Raw genomic sequence first — 12,928 nt, 5'->3', positions numbered from 1 at the left:
GAATCAGCTCAATAAGATGCCGGTCACCGTGCCGGCCCGCGCCCCCTTCTGCGCAGGGCCCGCAGCGGCCCGATCTTCCGTCCATGCTCGGGCTGCGGGGGTTCTGTAGACTGCGCCCCGAGAGCCGCGGGCTGGGGGCGGGGAGACGATCGCCCCGTGCCGCGGGGCAGGATAAATGGCCGGGCGGTAGCGCGGCGCGAGCAAACTTTGCAGGGGAAGCGCGCACCTGAAGGCTTTACTTTGAGCATCCCCAACAAGAAAACGTGGGGCGGGACACGTGCCGTCTACCGTGTATTCTACACGGTGACCCTTTTCGTGACCCATTGCTCACGAAGGTGAGCCCCGGGCTCGTGGTCCCGACTACGTGCTTCGGGTGGCCTTCGTGCGGCGCTTCCCGCGCGTGTCCCGGGCTCGTCTGGCAGTCGGAGGCGCTCCTCTTCTTCACAGCCTTATTCCTACTTACAGCCGCCCGCACTTCTTCCTACCCTCCCCGCACCCCCTCAGTCTTTGGGTCCTCCCTTTTTTTGTCGGGGGCGGGGCGGATGCAGTGATTTTTAAAATCAGAACTATTGACATTTCTGGTCCCCGCATCGCTGAGGGCTGATGTAGCGCGGAGGGGAATCCGCCGGCCGACTGTCCCTCTCCCTGCCCGCACCCGGGCAGAACCGAGACACCGAAATCCGAAATCCAGGGGCTCCCACCCCTCGGGGTTCCTCCTCCTGCTTCCCGAAGTGACTGGTTGGCGCGAAGCGATTGGCGATCCCTGGCGCGACCCCGGCCGCGGCTCTCCGCACCGCGCCGGGTGAATGGCCGCGGGCGGAGGATCTGGAGGCGCCGGGCGCAGGCCAATCGCGGCCGCCGGTGGGAGTATTTGTTATTCACATGGAAGAGACTTGGCGCCGGCTGGGCCAGCTCAGCCCCCTCAGCCCGGAGACCAGCCACAAGTGCGGCCGCGGTGCTCGCCTCGAGCGGCGGCGGCGGCGGCGGCGCTGACATGGAGCTGCGGGCCCCCCGCGGGCTTCCTCACCGCGCCCTCTGTGGGGAGCAGGGTAAGGCTCGCCGAGCAGCGGAGAGAGGAAAAGAGAAGAGCAAGTGCCGAACCACAGGCAAAAAAAGCCCCCACCCCCGAACTCTCCCCAAAGGCTGTGCTTGAGGAAAAAAGAGAATTCCCCCGTTTTGATTCCCCTTTCCGTTTTCTTCCCTAAAACCGTTCAGTGGACAGCCAGGTGCACCGTTCCTTCCCAGATCACTTTAGTGATTTGCTTTTCCTGGGCACAAGTAGATGGCCTTGCACACCCGGAGTCCGGGAGAGAACTGGTGGGCGGAGGTGACGGGAATGGGAGGCGAGGGAGAGTGGGCACCAGGGGGCGAGGGGCTGGCCGGGCATCGGAGCTTGATTGGGTGTCTGTTGATTTTACGTTGCAAAGAACAAGGCAGCCACCCCTCTTATCTTCCCATGATTACATTCCAGTGAGGAGGTTCAGAAAAGAGGCAGGCTTAGCATGGAACTCCCAGGGCTTGGAGATGTGGTCCCCCAAAAGTTTAGTCGGCGAATGGGAGACTGAAGGGTGACGGGAAGGGGCAGGCGCGCCTAGGGTGCTCAGGTGGGGCGTGCGGCGGCAGGACTGTAAAGCGCTCCTTCCGCGATTGCCTGCCCCGTGTGACCTCCTGGACCTGCCCTGGCGGAATCCGGACTTGCCCCCCGAGATGACGAGGTACCTCCGTTCCGCGAATCTGACCGGAGGGATTTCCGAAGTTAGAGGCTTCCGGGATGAGTTGGGGTAACCCCCGCCTTCCTGAGCGTGGGGCTGGATGAATGTCTAAGCAGGATCTAGGGAAGATGGGGGTCGCGGGGGAAGCCGGGTGGTTTGGGGGTTCTCGAGACCCCCACGTGCCCACACAGCGTACGTGTGGTATGCCTGAGCTTGCGTTCCCCGAGTTAGCCCGGCGAGGTTGGGGTTTCCGCGCCCCCCTTTTGCGGCTTTCAGGAAAACACTGGAGTTCCGTGTCCTGCTGGGGGTGGGAGGAGGAGTAATGGTCTCGGGTACCTTGAGTTTAAACGACGAAGGCAATGCCCCCGACAGCGCCTCCGAAGCACCTGCGGCCAGCGTGGCCCCAGTTTGGCTGGGACCCGCGCGGGGTGTGGGCGCTCGCGGCGGCCAGGTGCGGCGGGGGCGGAGGCGCTCCCTGCCCTGCAGCGCGCGGAGCCCGGAGCCCCGGGCGCGCCGGGGGAGTGGGGCGGCGCCGGAATACCCCGGCGGCGCGGGAAAGGCAAGGGGAACCGGGTACTTCTCCTAAGGCCCTGGCTCTACCCGGAGCCGGCGTTCAACAGACGAAGGAACAGAGAAGAAAAAGGAAGATGCGGCAGGGAAGAGGGGAGCGGGAGCGGGAGCGGGAGCGGGGGCGGGGTGAGTGGCTGCGGGCTGAGATAGAGGCAGAGGTGGAGAACCCTCCGAGCCGCGCCGAGAGCGAGCCCAGGGGCTCTGCCAAGCAGCTCGGAGATCCTCTGAGGTTCGTACAGTTGGTGAGAATGTAACAGAGTACCCCGCCCCCAAAACCCCGTCTGACACGCTTCCTCGGTGCGCATGAAATGCGGAGGGGTGTGCGAGTCAGCCAACTGCGCAAGACGGCGCCCCCGACGCTTCCCTGAAGAATTGTTTCCCCCCGGCGCCCGGGATCAGAGGGTGTCTGCGAACGGGGGGGCAGGGGTGAAAACAGACCCACCCGCCAGCTGCAGAAGCCCCAAACCCTCAGTCCCCGGAGCGAGTCCCGCCCGAGGAGGAAATGCCCTATTTGCCATTTGGGAGTGATCCTTTCCCACAGACCTGACGGCGTGGGAGTCTCGCAAACATCCAAGAATACACTGCCGTCTCGGCCACGACCGCGGTTGGATACAAATCCTGCCAACATCAGAACTGGAAAACAGGGTTGGTGGTGGAGATATCGATAAGGAAAATCATAAACGGGAGAAATGCATTCCGATGATAGCTGGTATTTTGCTTGAAAGAAAAAATAAAAAGAGAAAAAAGAGCCACCAGCAGGTAGATCTTGGATAAACAGTTTATTACACTTGACTATAATTTCCGTTTTCCGTTATGAAATTGTTTGTCAATAATTGCAAATGGCTACAGAAACCACTTTAGTGTACCTTGGTCCCTTGCTTATGAATAATGTCCTCAAAGATCTCTGTCGGAGACAGAACCAACTGTGTGGAGTTCATTGCCTGTTCCTTGAAAATATGTGGTTTGATAATTTTGAAAAGCCTTACCCATCAGGGAAGATGAAGTAAGCTTTTTAAATGCAATTTTCCCATTTCAGAGTCAACTACAGGTTGTATCATACTTGAGATAAAGACAAAGAATTCTTGCTTTTAAATCAGGGATATGGGGAGATATAGGTGAGGGGAGGCTCCCCAGGAGGGGATTTATCCAGAATAAAGAAAAAGGTGCTGAGAACACAGCTCTGTACTGTTATCTAAGCTCCATTTGTTCTGCTTGGTTTGTGCTAGCTAGTTCTGCCCTCCTGCTCCTTTTACAAATTATTACTACTTAATAATGCTAAAAACATCTAAATCCAAAAGGAATAGATAAAAGGAATAGTTGAGCTCCAGTGAGTGCAGGAGAAAGTTAGAGGTCTGGAGAGATGTGCTCTTTTCAAAGTTGGCTGGGCAGGTTGAAGCTGCTGCAGGGCTTGTTTAATTGGTATTTATGCAGCAAACAACCCGCAGACGTTCACTTTGGCAACATCTAGTGCCAATCATTGTGTAAGAGCGTTTTGCTGTCTTCAGGGCCTGAGGCACAGAACACTGTATACATGTGCTCCTGGTAGCAATGCTTTTTTCCTTCCAAGTTCCTTTCTCACGGTCTTCCTCCTGTAGTTAGAATACTCAACAGAAAGAGGACTTTGCTTTAGTCCAGAGAATGGGGTTGCCCTGTCTCAGTGTCTTAAAAAGAAATGGTTGCATGGATTTATCTCTTAGCTGGACCCACAGCAAAGATCTGACCGTATCTCGATGCCTGTCAAATAGGCTGGCTTTTGAAGGTTCAGGAAACTGTTGCTGTTTTCTTGATAGAACCTGATTGGACATCACCAGACTCACTCATGTAGTTTGCTCAGGGGGGGATGGCCACCCCATGTTGTGTGGGAGAAAAGGATATGAACGGAGAGCCAGCCAGATTATAATGTTTCCATCCCAAGGGGGGGGTCTTCTGTCTGCTAGAAATTTATATTTGAACTATCTTCCTCCCTTCCTTCCCCCCTCCCTTCCTTCCTTCCTCCTTCCCTCTCCCTCCCTCCCTCCTTCTTCCTTCCTTCCTTCCTTCCTTCCTTCTTCCCCCTCCCTCCCTCCTTCCTTCCTTCCTTCCTTCCTTCCTTCCTTCCTCCCTCCCTCCCTCCCTTCCTTCCTTCCTTCCCTCCCTCAGAGAGTTCTTTGGTTTGATTTTCATTTCTACTTGGTACTTGGACAACTTGTGATGAACTCACCCACTGACTGAGGACCTTGAGCATGATGCATTTTTCTCCCGGGACCTGCCTTCTGAGTGGTGGGCATTGCTGTGGGATGGATTTGAGAGGCTCCTGACTTATAACTCCCGGCTTTGGTTTGTTACAGTGCCAGTCTTAACCACTATTAGAGACATTTCTTTGGTAAAGAAATTATGGATCTCCTGGAAATGGTCTTATAAATGTGGATGTTCCAGTTGGGAGATGAGAGTAATGCATCTTCAGGTTGTGATACCGGTTGATGAGTTTACTCACTCCCTGGGGAGGGCCACAGTAACAGGAAACCAGGTCTTAAGGTTGTGACCTGTAGGACACATCAGCCCTGAGGGAGGGGGGAGATCCAGGTCTGGGGGAGGAGGGAGCAGGTGCGCAGAAGTGGGAAGATGTAGGAGAGGCTGAAGAGGAGTATGTGCAAATTACTGAGCACATACTTTTCCAGGCAAGGGTATCCCTGCAGATAGAAGTCTTCTGGCTGTTTATTGGCTAACTTTTCCAGTGGTAATGAGCCTTAGTGGTAGAAGCTCTGCATCTTATCCTGCATACAACTTAGGAAGGCTTCCTATTGTCCTCTTCTCACTACAGAAGAATATCTTGTCACCACTTTCTTCAGAATAGCCCTTTGGGTGCTCCAAGTGTCCATGAACTTCAGCTTTCCAGCCAGATGTTGATTTCCATTGACTTTTCCTCTTGTGTCCTTCTTTCCAGTTTTCCCTTGATTTCCTTTGATTTCTTGAACGCATGACTTGTTAAGGTCTGACCAGCCCTGTGTATGATGGGAAGGTGTTTTTTTAGGGTCTTCTAAGCACAGTACACCAGTAAAATATTTGAATTGTAGGACTGATTTTTTTAAAATAAATTTATTTATTTTTTATTTATTTGTTTTTGGCTGAGTTGGGTCTTCGTTGCTGTGTGCTGGCTTTCTCTAGTTGCGGTGAGTGGGGGCTACTCTTCATTGCGGTGCTTGGGCTTCTCATTGTGGTGGCTTCTCTTGTTGCAGAGCACGGGCTCTAGGCGCATGGACTTCAGTAGTTGTGGCACGTGGGCTCAGTAGTTGTGGCTCTCGGGCTCTAGAACACAGGCTCAGTAGTTGTGGTGCATGGGCTTAGTTGCTCCATGGCATGTGGGATCTTCCCAGACCAGGGCTTGAACCCGTGTCCCCTGCATTGGCAGGCGGATTCTTAACCACTGCACCACTAGGGAAGTCCCAGCGGGACTGATTGTTAAACGATAGTTTCCCTGTACATTCTTATAGCACTTGCCAGTTTATAAAGTACTTTGACATATATCATTTCATTTCGCAGCCCTAGGAGGTGGCCAGAAATCATTCCTCAGTTTAGAAACAAAGAAACTGATCCCAGGTTAAGTGACTTGCCCAGTGCCATGGAGTGAGTCCTGGGGGGTACTTCTCAGAACCTAGGATGCCACACTCACAATTCACATCATCAAATCAGGGTCAGCCTGACATTCTTCATGGTCTGCTGCACCCAAGGGGTGTGGGATAAGGGAAAGAACATAGCACAGTCCTGCATTTGAGTTCAGGCCCAAGATTTTAGACACATTCATATAATCTTTCTGTTTTTAGGTTCCTTATATCCCAAATGGGGGCCATGATACCAACCTCATTGGTGTATCTTGTAATGCAAATGAGATAACGTGCTCCAGGCAAGCTGTAGCATTCAGTAAATGTTTCAGCCCTTTTCCCTCTTCTTATATGATACATACTATAAAAGTGGCTTCTCATTACTTTAAATGTGGTCTTTTTATGCAATAGCTGTGTTATTGAAAAAAATGGTACAAATTGAATTCTAAATCAAATTGCATTTTTTTTGCCTCTTTTTAAAAAAAAAAAATCTCAGATTGCATTTTAAACGCACAGGGGGATTTAGCTATTTAAAGGAAACCTGTGGTGAATTCTTTTGTAATGCAAATAATCGCCTTCTAATTTATCTGTTTAGTAAATTGAGCTTCTCATGTATCAGATTTTCTTAATATGGGGCCTGCTTGTAGAGAAGAGCTTTTACAACCCTTTCTCACTGATGGGGAAAAGCCACTCAGCTTGCAAACAAAATCAGTTATTGTGTTCAGTTGGCAAAGCCTTGCTCTGGTGTTTTGAGCATAATCTCATATTCCCTTATCATTAAATAATAGAACCTCAGAACGGGAAGCTGGAAGACACCTTAGAGATTATATGGTCCATCTCACTCATTTCACAGATGAGGAAATGGAAGCACACAGAAGTGAAGTGACATGCTCAGTGTCACCAGCCAGCGACTGTCAGACAAGGATCCAATTCCAGGCCTCTGTTGCCAGGGGAGTCTCTGTCTAGCCCATTCTCATTCTGTCCCCACCAAGATTCCAGGGCTGTGCATACCTGTGGTGGCATAGGAGATGATAAACAAATATGATGCATTTTCTAAAACAACCAAAAAGAGCTGCAAACGTGGGCTGTTTCAAGAGAAACTGCCGGATTTGCAATTTTGTGAATTGATGACAATATTCAGCTTAACCTTTTTGTTAAAAGAGCTGAATGGAATACAGCAGAGGGAGGCTGTTTGGCCTTTTTCTGAGAAAACGATTACAATTCTTGGCTATTGCTATTCCTGTAAGGATTTTACCATACCGTGTCTTAAAAGCACTTGCCAAGTTGCTTCAGGAAGACCTGGTGACAGACCCAGATAAATCCCACATGGCTTGGTGGGTTTGTTCTCACTGGTGTCAGCCCGGCCGGGAAACCTGATTTGAAGCAGAGGGGTTTGGACAAACGACATTTGATATTCTCAACTCGTTGAAACATTCAGAAATCACCCTGCCCTGGAAATGCCCCCAGATTGTCCCCTCCTAATTAGTTCATTATTTTTCTTAAAGAGCTAACCCTCAAAGATATGCACATTTCTGAAAGATTTCAGTGGAGGGGCAGGGCCTTCCCCCCTTGCTTGTGTTGTCCCAGTCAGTCTCTGCAGTTCTGGGGGCTTTCTCAAAGGGCAGGACCCACCTGGAGGTCCTGAGGACTTTGACCGTGGTGCCATTTACTAGCTGAGGGCTTTGGGCCAGTCTCAACCTCTCTGAGCCTTTTTTTCTCATTTACACAAGACCTAATGATTGGTGTATGAAAATTCAGTGAGATACTCTGTTAGGTGCTTGAGACTTTGGTTCAGAGAAGGTACCTAGAGAGTAAAAAGAAGCAGAATTCAGGGCCCTGGCCCTTGAGGAGCTTTCCATATTCTTGGCCTTTCAGGAAACAGCTAGAGCCTGTGAGGGAACCACAGACACATGTCCCAGCTTGGGGGGCTTGCCCCCCAGCAGACCCAGGCCACTGAGGTGGTTAATGCAAGTGCTAATGATCTACAAGGTACCCATTTGCCATGTACTTAGGACCAGCTGGGAGGGAATGAATGAACAGGAAGGGCTGCACGAGCATTTAATGGTTAAGCCTCCTGGAAGCCCTCCGCCTGAGGGCTCAGAAATAGTGGAAGGTGTCTTCTCCCCTTAGAGGTCGCCTTCAGGAGTGTGGACCTCACGCCTCCTTGAAGAAGTCCATCATCTCAGGCGAGGTTTGTATCAAAGCCCAGAGGAAGGTCCGTTTGAGAGAAAAACTGATTTTAAATCAAGCACAGAGCATTAAGTAGAGCTATCTGTCTCGATAGCACAAAAAGGTCATTTTGTTAAAATTCATTGACGCCGACTAGGATAAGTTTAGATTAAAGCTCACAAGAATTGCCCAAGAGCAAGATTAGGCCGTGCAAGATTATGCGATGCCACCAGATTTATGTAGTTTTCTACAAACTTTCAAATATATTTTTCCTTAGAATTTTAAAGGGAAACTAAGCCTTCCAGTCATCAAGAGTCTGATTTTTATGACAATGTATCAGATTTTGAAATAACTGCTGTATTTCAACATTTTGTAAGTAGCTCTGATTTTACTTTTAAAGTGACAAAAATTTTCAGTAACAATCTCACCAACTGGGCAAATATGGAAAAAGTTGCTCTGCTTTAGTGGAAAATGAGTTGCAGACTAGATTAGCAACGATAGCTCCTGTTTACTGAGCACTTACCCTGTGCCAGCTACTGCGCTTTCCGTGTGTGCCATGTGGCAGGTTCTGGCACCCCTTTACAGACAAGAAAACCGAGCTTCAGAGAGGTTATGTGCCTTTAATTCTGTGTTGCAACGGAGGAAATTTAAGCAAAAATCCAAGTAAACTGCCCAGTAAATACCAACCAAAATGGCACCTCTTGTTTTCCATTTAAGTGCTTTCATCCACTAAACAAAACTAATTCCTGTCTCTCTGTTATTTATTCCCCAATTTTTCCCTAACTTAAAGCTGTAAACAGACCTATGAGATGCTAAAGAGACTAAAAATTATTGCAGACATGAATACCTTTAAAAGAAACTCAATTTTACTACTTCCAGGGCTGTACAACAAGTGGAACTAGGTTAATGCCACATGAGTAGCATAGGTAAGGATGATTTGTAATTAACAGATGGACTGAGTTTATGGTCGTCTATAATTGAAAACCATTTATTCTCTGAAGTGTTTTAAGTACTTGGGAGGTGGCTTGAAGAACGGCATGTCCCCTTCCTTTTCCCCTTCATCATTTCTCCTTCGAGTATCCATTCATTCTGTGCTCTGCCAGAAAGGATACGCTCAGGGTCAGCCCAGCCCTGTGGACTTGGTCACAAGCCCTGAATTAGTGGTCAGAGTTAATGAGGTTTTACTGTCTTCTAACTGGTCTTCCTCGTGAAACTGTAAAGCACAATCCTCCTTCTCTTAATGGGTGGTTGGTGTAATCCATGGTCCATCACTTAAGTGGTTTCATATAGAAAGTCAAGTTAACTTTCTAAGTGTTTCCTTTTGTGGAATGCCTGAGGTCAGGCTGTTGCCAAATCACAGATTTTCTGAGGGAGAAGCAGCTGCTAAGAGAATCACGTGTGACGGAATATTAGTCAAGTCGTGAGAAAAATCAGAAAAGGACGAAGTATTTTGAGGCCGAATATGGGAAATCCAGGGCTTAGCATGTGCCAGGAGGCAGGAAATGCTTGTCATAGGCAGATGAGAACTGTCCCAGCAGACTGGGCCATTGACTGTATTTCTGAATATGCTCCAGGTATATACTCAGAAATACCAGGCAGTGGGCTACAACAAGCCCCCTTTCCTCATCTAAAGGTGAAAAAAGTGCAGCTTTCTCTGAAGGCTTTTGGACACATGTTCAGTTGGCCTCTAGAGAAGCACCATCCTTTCCTTTGGGATGGGGAGGAATGAAAATTTTATGAACTGGAAATTGAACAAGTGAATGGAAAGCACAACCAGATGTTGGTTGGCTAGGGTAGAGGAGAATTGTCCAAATGTCAGGTTTCAAACCCATATGTAGTAATAGGTGAGAAATGAACATTAGATGAACTATCCTACCAAAATACGTTGGTGCTGTTTATTCTCTTAACTGCATGTGCATTTCAAACATCAGATTCCCTTGTGTGAAGTCAGTTCTTGTTTTTAGTTAAACCTCCACAAAAGTCCTTTGAAAGAATCTCATGGCATTCTTTAAGAGTGAATGTCCTAGAATAAAATTTTCCTATAGATTTGCTTGTAGATGTTTTCACTCTAGTCTTGATGAAATAACTGTTTTCCCCACTGAGTCAGACAAAATTAAGAAGCTCTTCAATAGACCTCCAGCTCTCATTTGCTCTAGTGATTCTAGGATCAAGAAGTGTTTGCTTCAGAGCTGTAAGCATACCCATTGCTTCCACTCAACAAATTAATAGGAAACTCTGACAATGGTAATAGGAGTATTTTCACACATAACCTACCCTCTGTGTTTAATTTTCAAGTCCTTTTTTTGTTACCAGAGAACAATAAGATAATTTACACGAAATAGCTGACATTCTATGTTTAATATTTTCACAAGCTCTAAAACTTATACATTTTGGGCTCCTTGGGTGGATTCCTTTCTCTTTTTTTTTTTGTGATTGAATAATCACTTTTTCCCATTGGGAAATCTGAGGCACCAAAAAATGTCATTAACAGATGACTGGCTTGTTGAATACATCACAGAAAATAGCCTTTCATTCTGATTTTGTGGACGAAATTTAAATGCTAAATTCAGACAGTTGTAAAAAGTAAAAACAGATTTGAAAAGAACTAATGCCATCAATCTCAGGATTTTTACCTTCACAGAAATTGGATTTATTGAAATGAAATGGTACATAAAAATGCTTTCTGATTTGGGAGAATCAACCTAGTTTCTGATACGTTTCTGTTTCCCTTGCTCCAAAAGTGTCATCAATCTCTCTGTTTAGATGCAGTGCAGCCAGGTGTTCAGAATCATAAGGGGACAAAAAGAATTAGTTTCTTACTGAATAGGGAAAATTAAACAATAAAAAAGAGGTCGGTGCAAACAGGGCTTAAAATATGAAAAATGTAGACCCTTTGAACTGAACCCTTTCTTTTTTTCCTTCCGGCCTCCCAGGAATAATTCTGCTATAGGGCTGACTTCAAGGACATGAATTGGTGACCTCATCCCAACATCAGAACCTCAGCTGTTACTCTAATTTTTGCATCATTCCAGGCAAGTTGACTTTATATGGAAATAAAATTGAACCTTGGGGTCTGATGGAAATTCACTGTGACATTCAAATCAAGAACACCTGCTGAAACCCACAGAGCCTTTTCCCCATGGGCCCTGATGGTAGCCTCCAGAAGGTACAGCCTCAGGTGGTCCCCCTTCTTTTGTGGCAAGAATAAACTTTGGGTCTTGGATTGCAACACCACCTGTGGAGAAAATGGTATTCGAGGGAAAGCGATCAGCCTCTTGTCCTTGTTTCTTCCTCCTGACCGCCAAGTTCTACTGGATCCTCACAATGATGCAAAGAACTCACAGCCAAGAGTATGCCCATTCCATACGAGTGGACGGGGACATCATTTTGGGAGGTCTCTTTCCTGTCCACGCAAAGGGAGAGAGAGGGGTGCCTTGTGGGGAGCTGAAGAAGGAAAAAGGGATCCACAGATTGGAGGCCATGCTTTATGCAATTGACCAGATTAATAAGGACCCTGATCTCCTCTCCAATATCACTCTGGGTGTCCGGATCCTCGACACCTGCTCCAGGGACACCTACGCTTTGGAGCAGTCACTAACGTTCGTGCAGGCTTTGATAGAGAAAGATGCTTCTGACGTGAAGTGTGCTAATGGAGATCCACCCATTTTCACCAAGCCCGACAAGATTTCTGGCGTCATAGGTGCTGCCGCGAGCTCCGTGTCCATCATGGTGGCTAACATTTTAAGACTTTTTAAGGTAAGTAAAGGCACTAGGCAATTCTGACCATTGTGGAAAGACAATAAATTGTCCTGACTCCAGCTGCAGGTTTAAGAGGAAACTGAATGTGGTGAAGATGCTCGTAGAGCCTCTCAGGGCCACAGTTTCCTCAAAGAGAGGGGTTTGTGTCTAGGTTTCTACAAGTGTTGATTTAGTTCCATTTTTAAAAAGAATTAATTGGATTAATTGTGACTTTTTTTTCTGAACAAACAGAAAGGTGATAATTTCTATGACATGTTGGGTCCTCAGTATCTTGGGATATGCTGTTTATTGAGGCTTATTTTAAAGCAAAGCAAGTGTTTTTCGAGGGTCTGATGAACTCTTAGCTCATTTATCAGATCAAACATTTCTATGGTATTTGAGATTTAAGATAATTTACTTGGTGAAATTTCTTTAACGTGGGATGCTCTGTTATGACAAAAGTTCCTGTGTGGAGAAACAGTATTTATTACTAATGGGTAGATGGGAGTGACACTCTGGGCTAGAAGATGGCCATAAAGTTGTCAGGTTTATTATAGCTACAATAGAGCAGAACCTCATTAATTCAGACCGCTCTGATGCAGACTTAGAATAATTGTATGTAATTCTTATTGAATTAAAAGTTCAGATTTAGCAGGATAATTCGAGACTTTTTGGTTTAGGTTGGATGATCTATTACCTATAGATTACATTTTGAATAAAATTGGCAAAATAAAACAACACATGGAACAATATTTTGAAAGCATAAAGTCCCATAAACATAAAGTTATTGTAATTCATCTTTCATTAACTTTCTCATTTTATTTATTAACATCCGTTATGTAGTCATTTGTAATAGACATAATTTTAAAAATTGAAAATACTTTTCACGCTGATTTTTTACTCAGTGGGACATGACTTTTCCAGCTTACTCTGAATTAATGAGTCTTCGTTTAATATTGTGAGAAGCTGTTTCTGTGCATATTAGATTTAAAAATATTAAAAGAATATGGAGAAGTTGGACAGATGACAGATATAGTGACAAAAATGAACAAAGTGATGGAAAACTTACTTCAGAACATAGAAGGGTTCGAATCAAAAGCTTTCTGCTTTGGAAGCTGTCTTGGGGGACCATCTAGTCTGGTTCATGTCTGTAACATCCAC

At 46.9% G+C, this 12,928-nt stretch overlaps 1 protein-coding gene across 2 annotated transcripts in view; it reads left to right on the top strand.

Annotated features, from left to right (window-relative positions):
* Positions 1–2,661: 2,661 nt before the first annotated feature.
* LOC309632456 (metabotropic glutamate receptor 8) overlaps positions 2,662–12,928 on the top strand; it is a 646,966-nt gene continuing 636,699 nt past the window's right edge. For both annotated transcript variants that reach the window (XM_082400086.1, XM_082400087.1), the window contains exon 1: positions 2,662–11,785. In XM_082400086.1, the coding sequence (XP_082256212.1) occupies positions 11,276–11,785 (510 nt within the window). In that variant the 5' untranslated portion in view covers positions 2,662–11,275. The remainder of the gene's footprint in view (positions 11,786–12,928) is intronic.

Source organism: Balaenoptera borealis (genome assembly GCF_965194805.1).
Source record: "Balaenoptera borealis genome assembly, chromosome: 7".
Taxonomy (NCBI): Eukaryota; Metazoa; Chordata; class Mammalia; order Artiodactyla; family Balaenopteridae; genus Balaenoptera; species Balaenoptera borealis.
The sequence above is the reverse complement of the archived record's forward strand: the minus strand, read 5'-3'. Positions and strand labels throughout refer to the sequence as shown.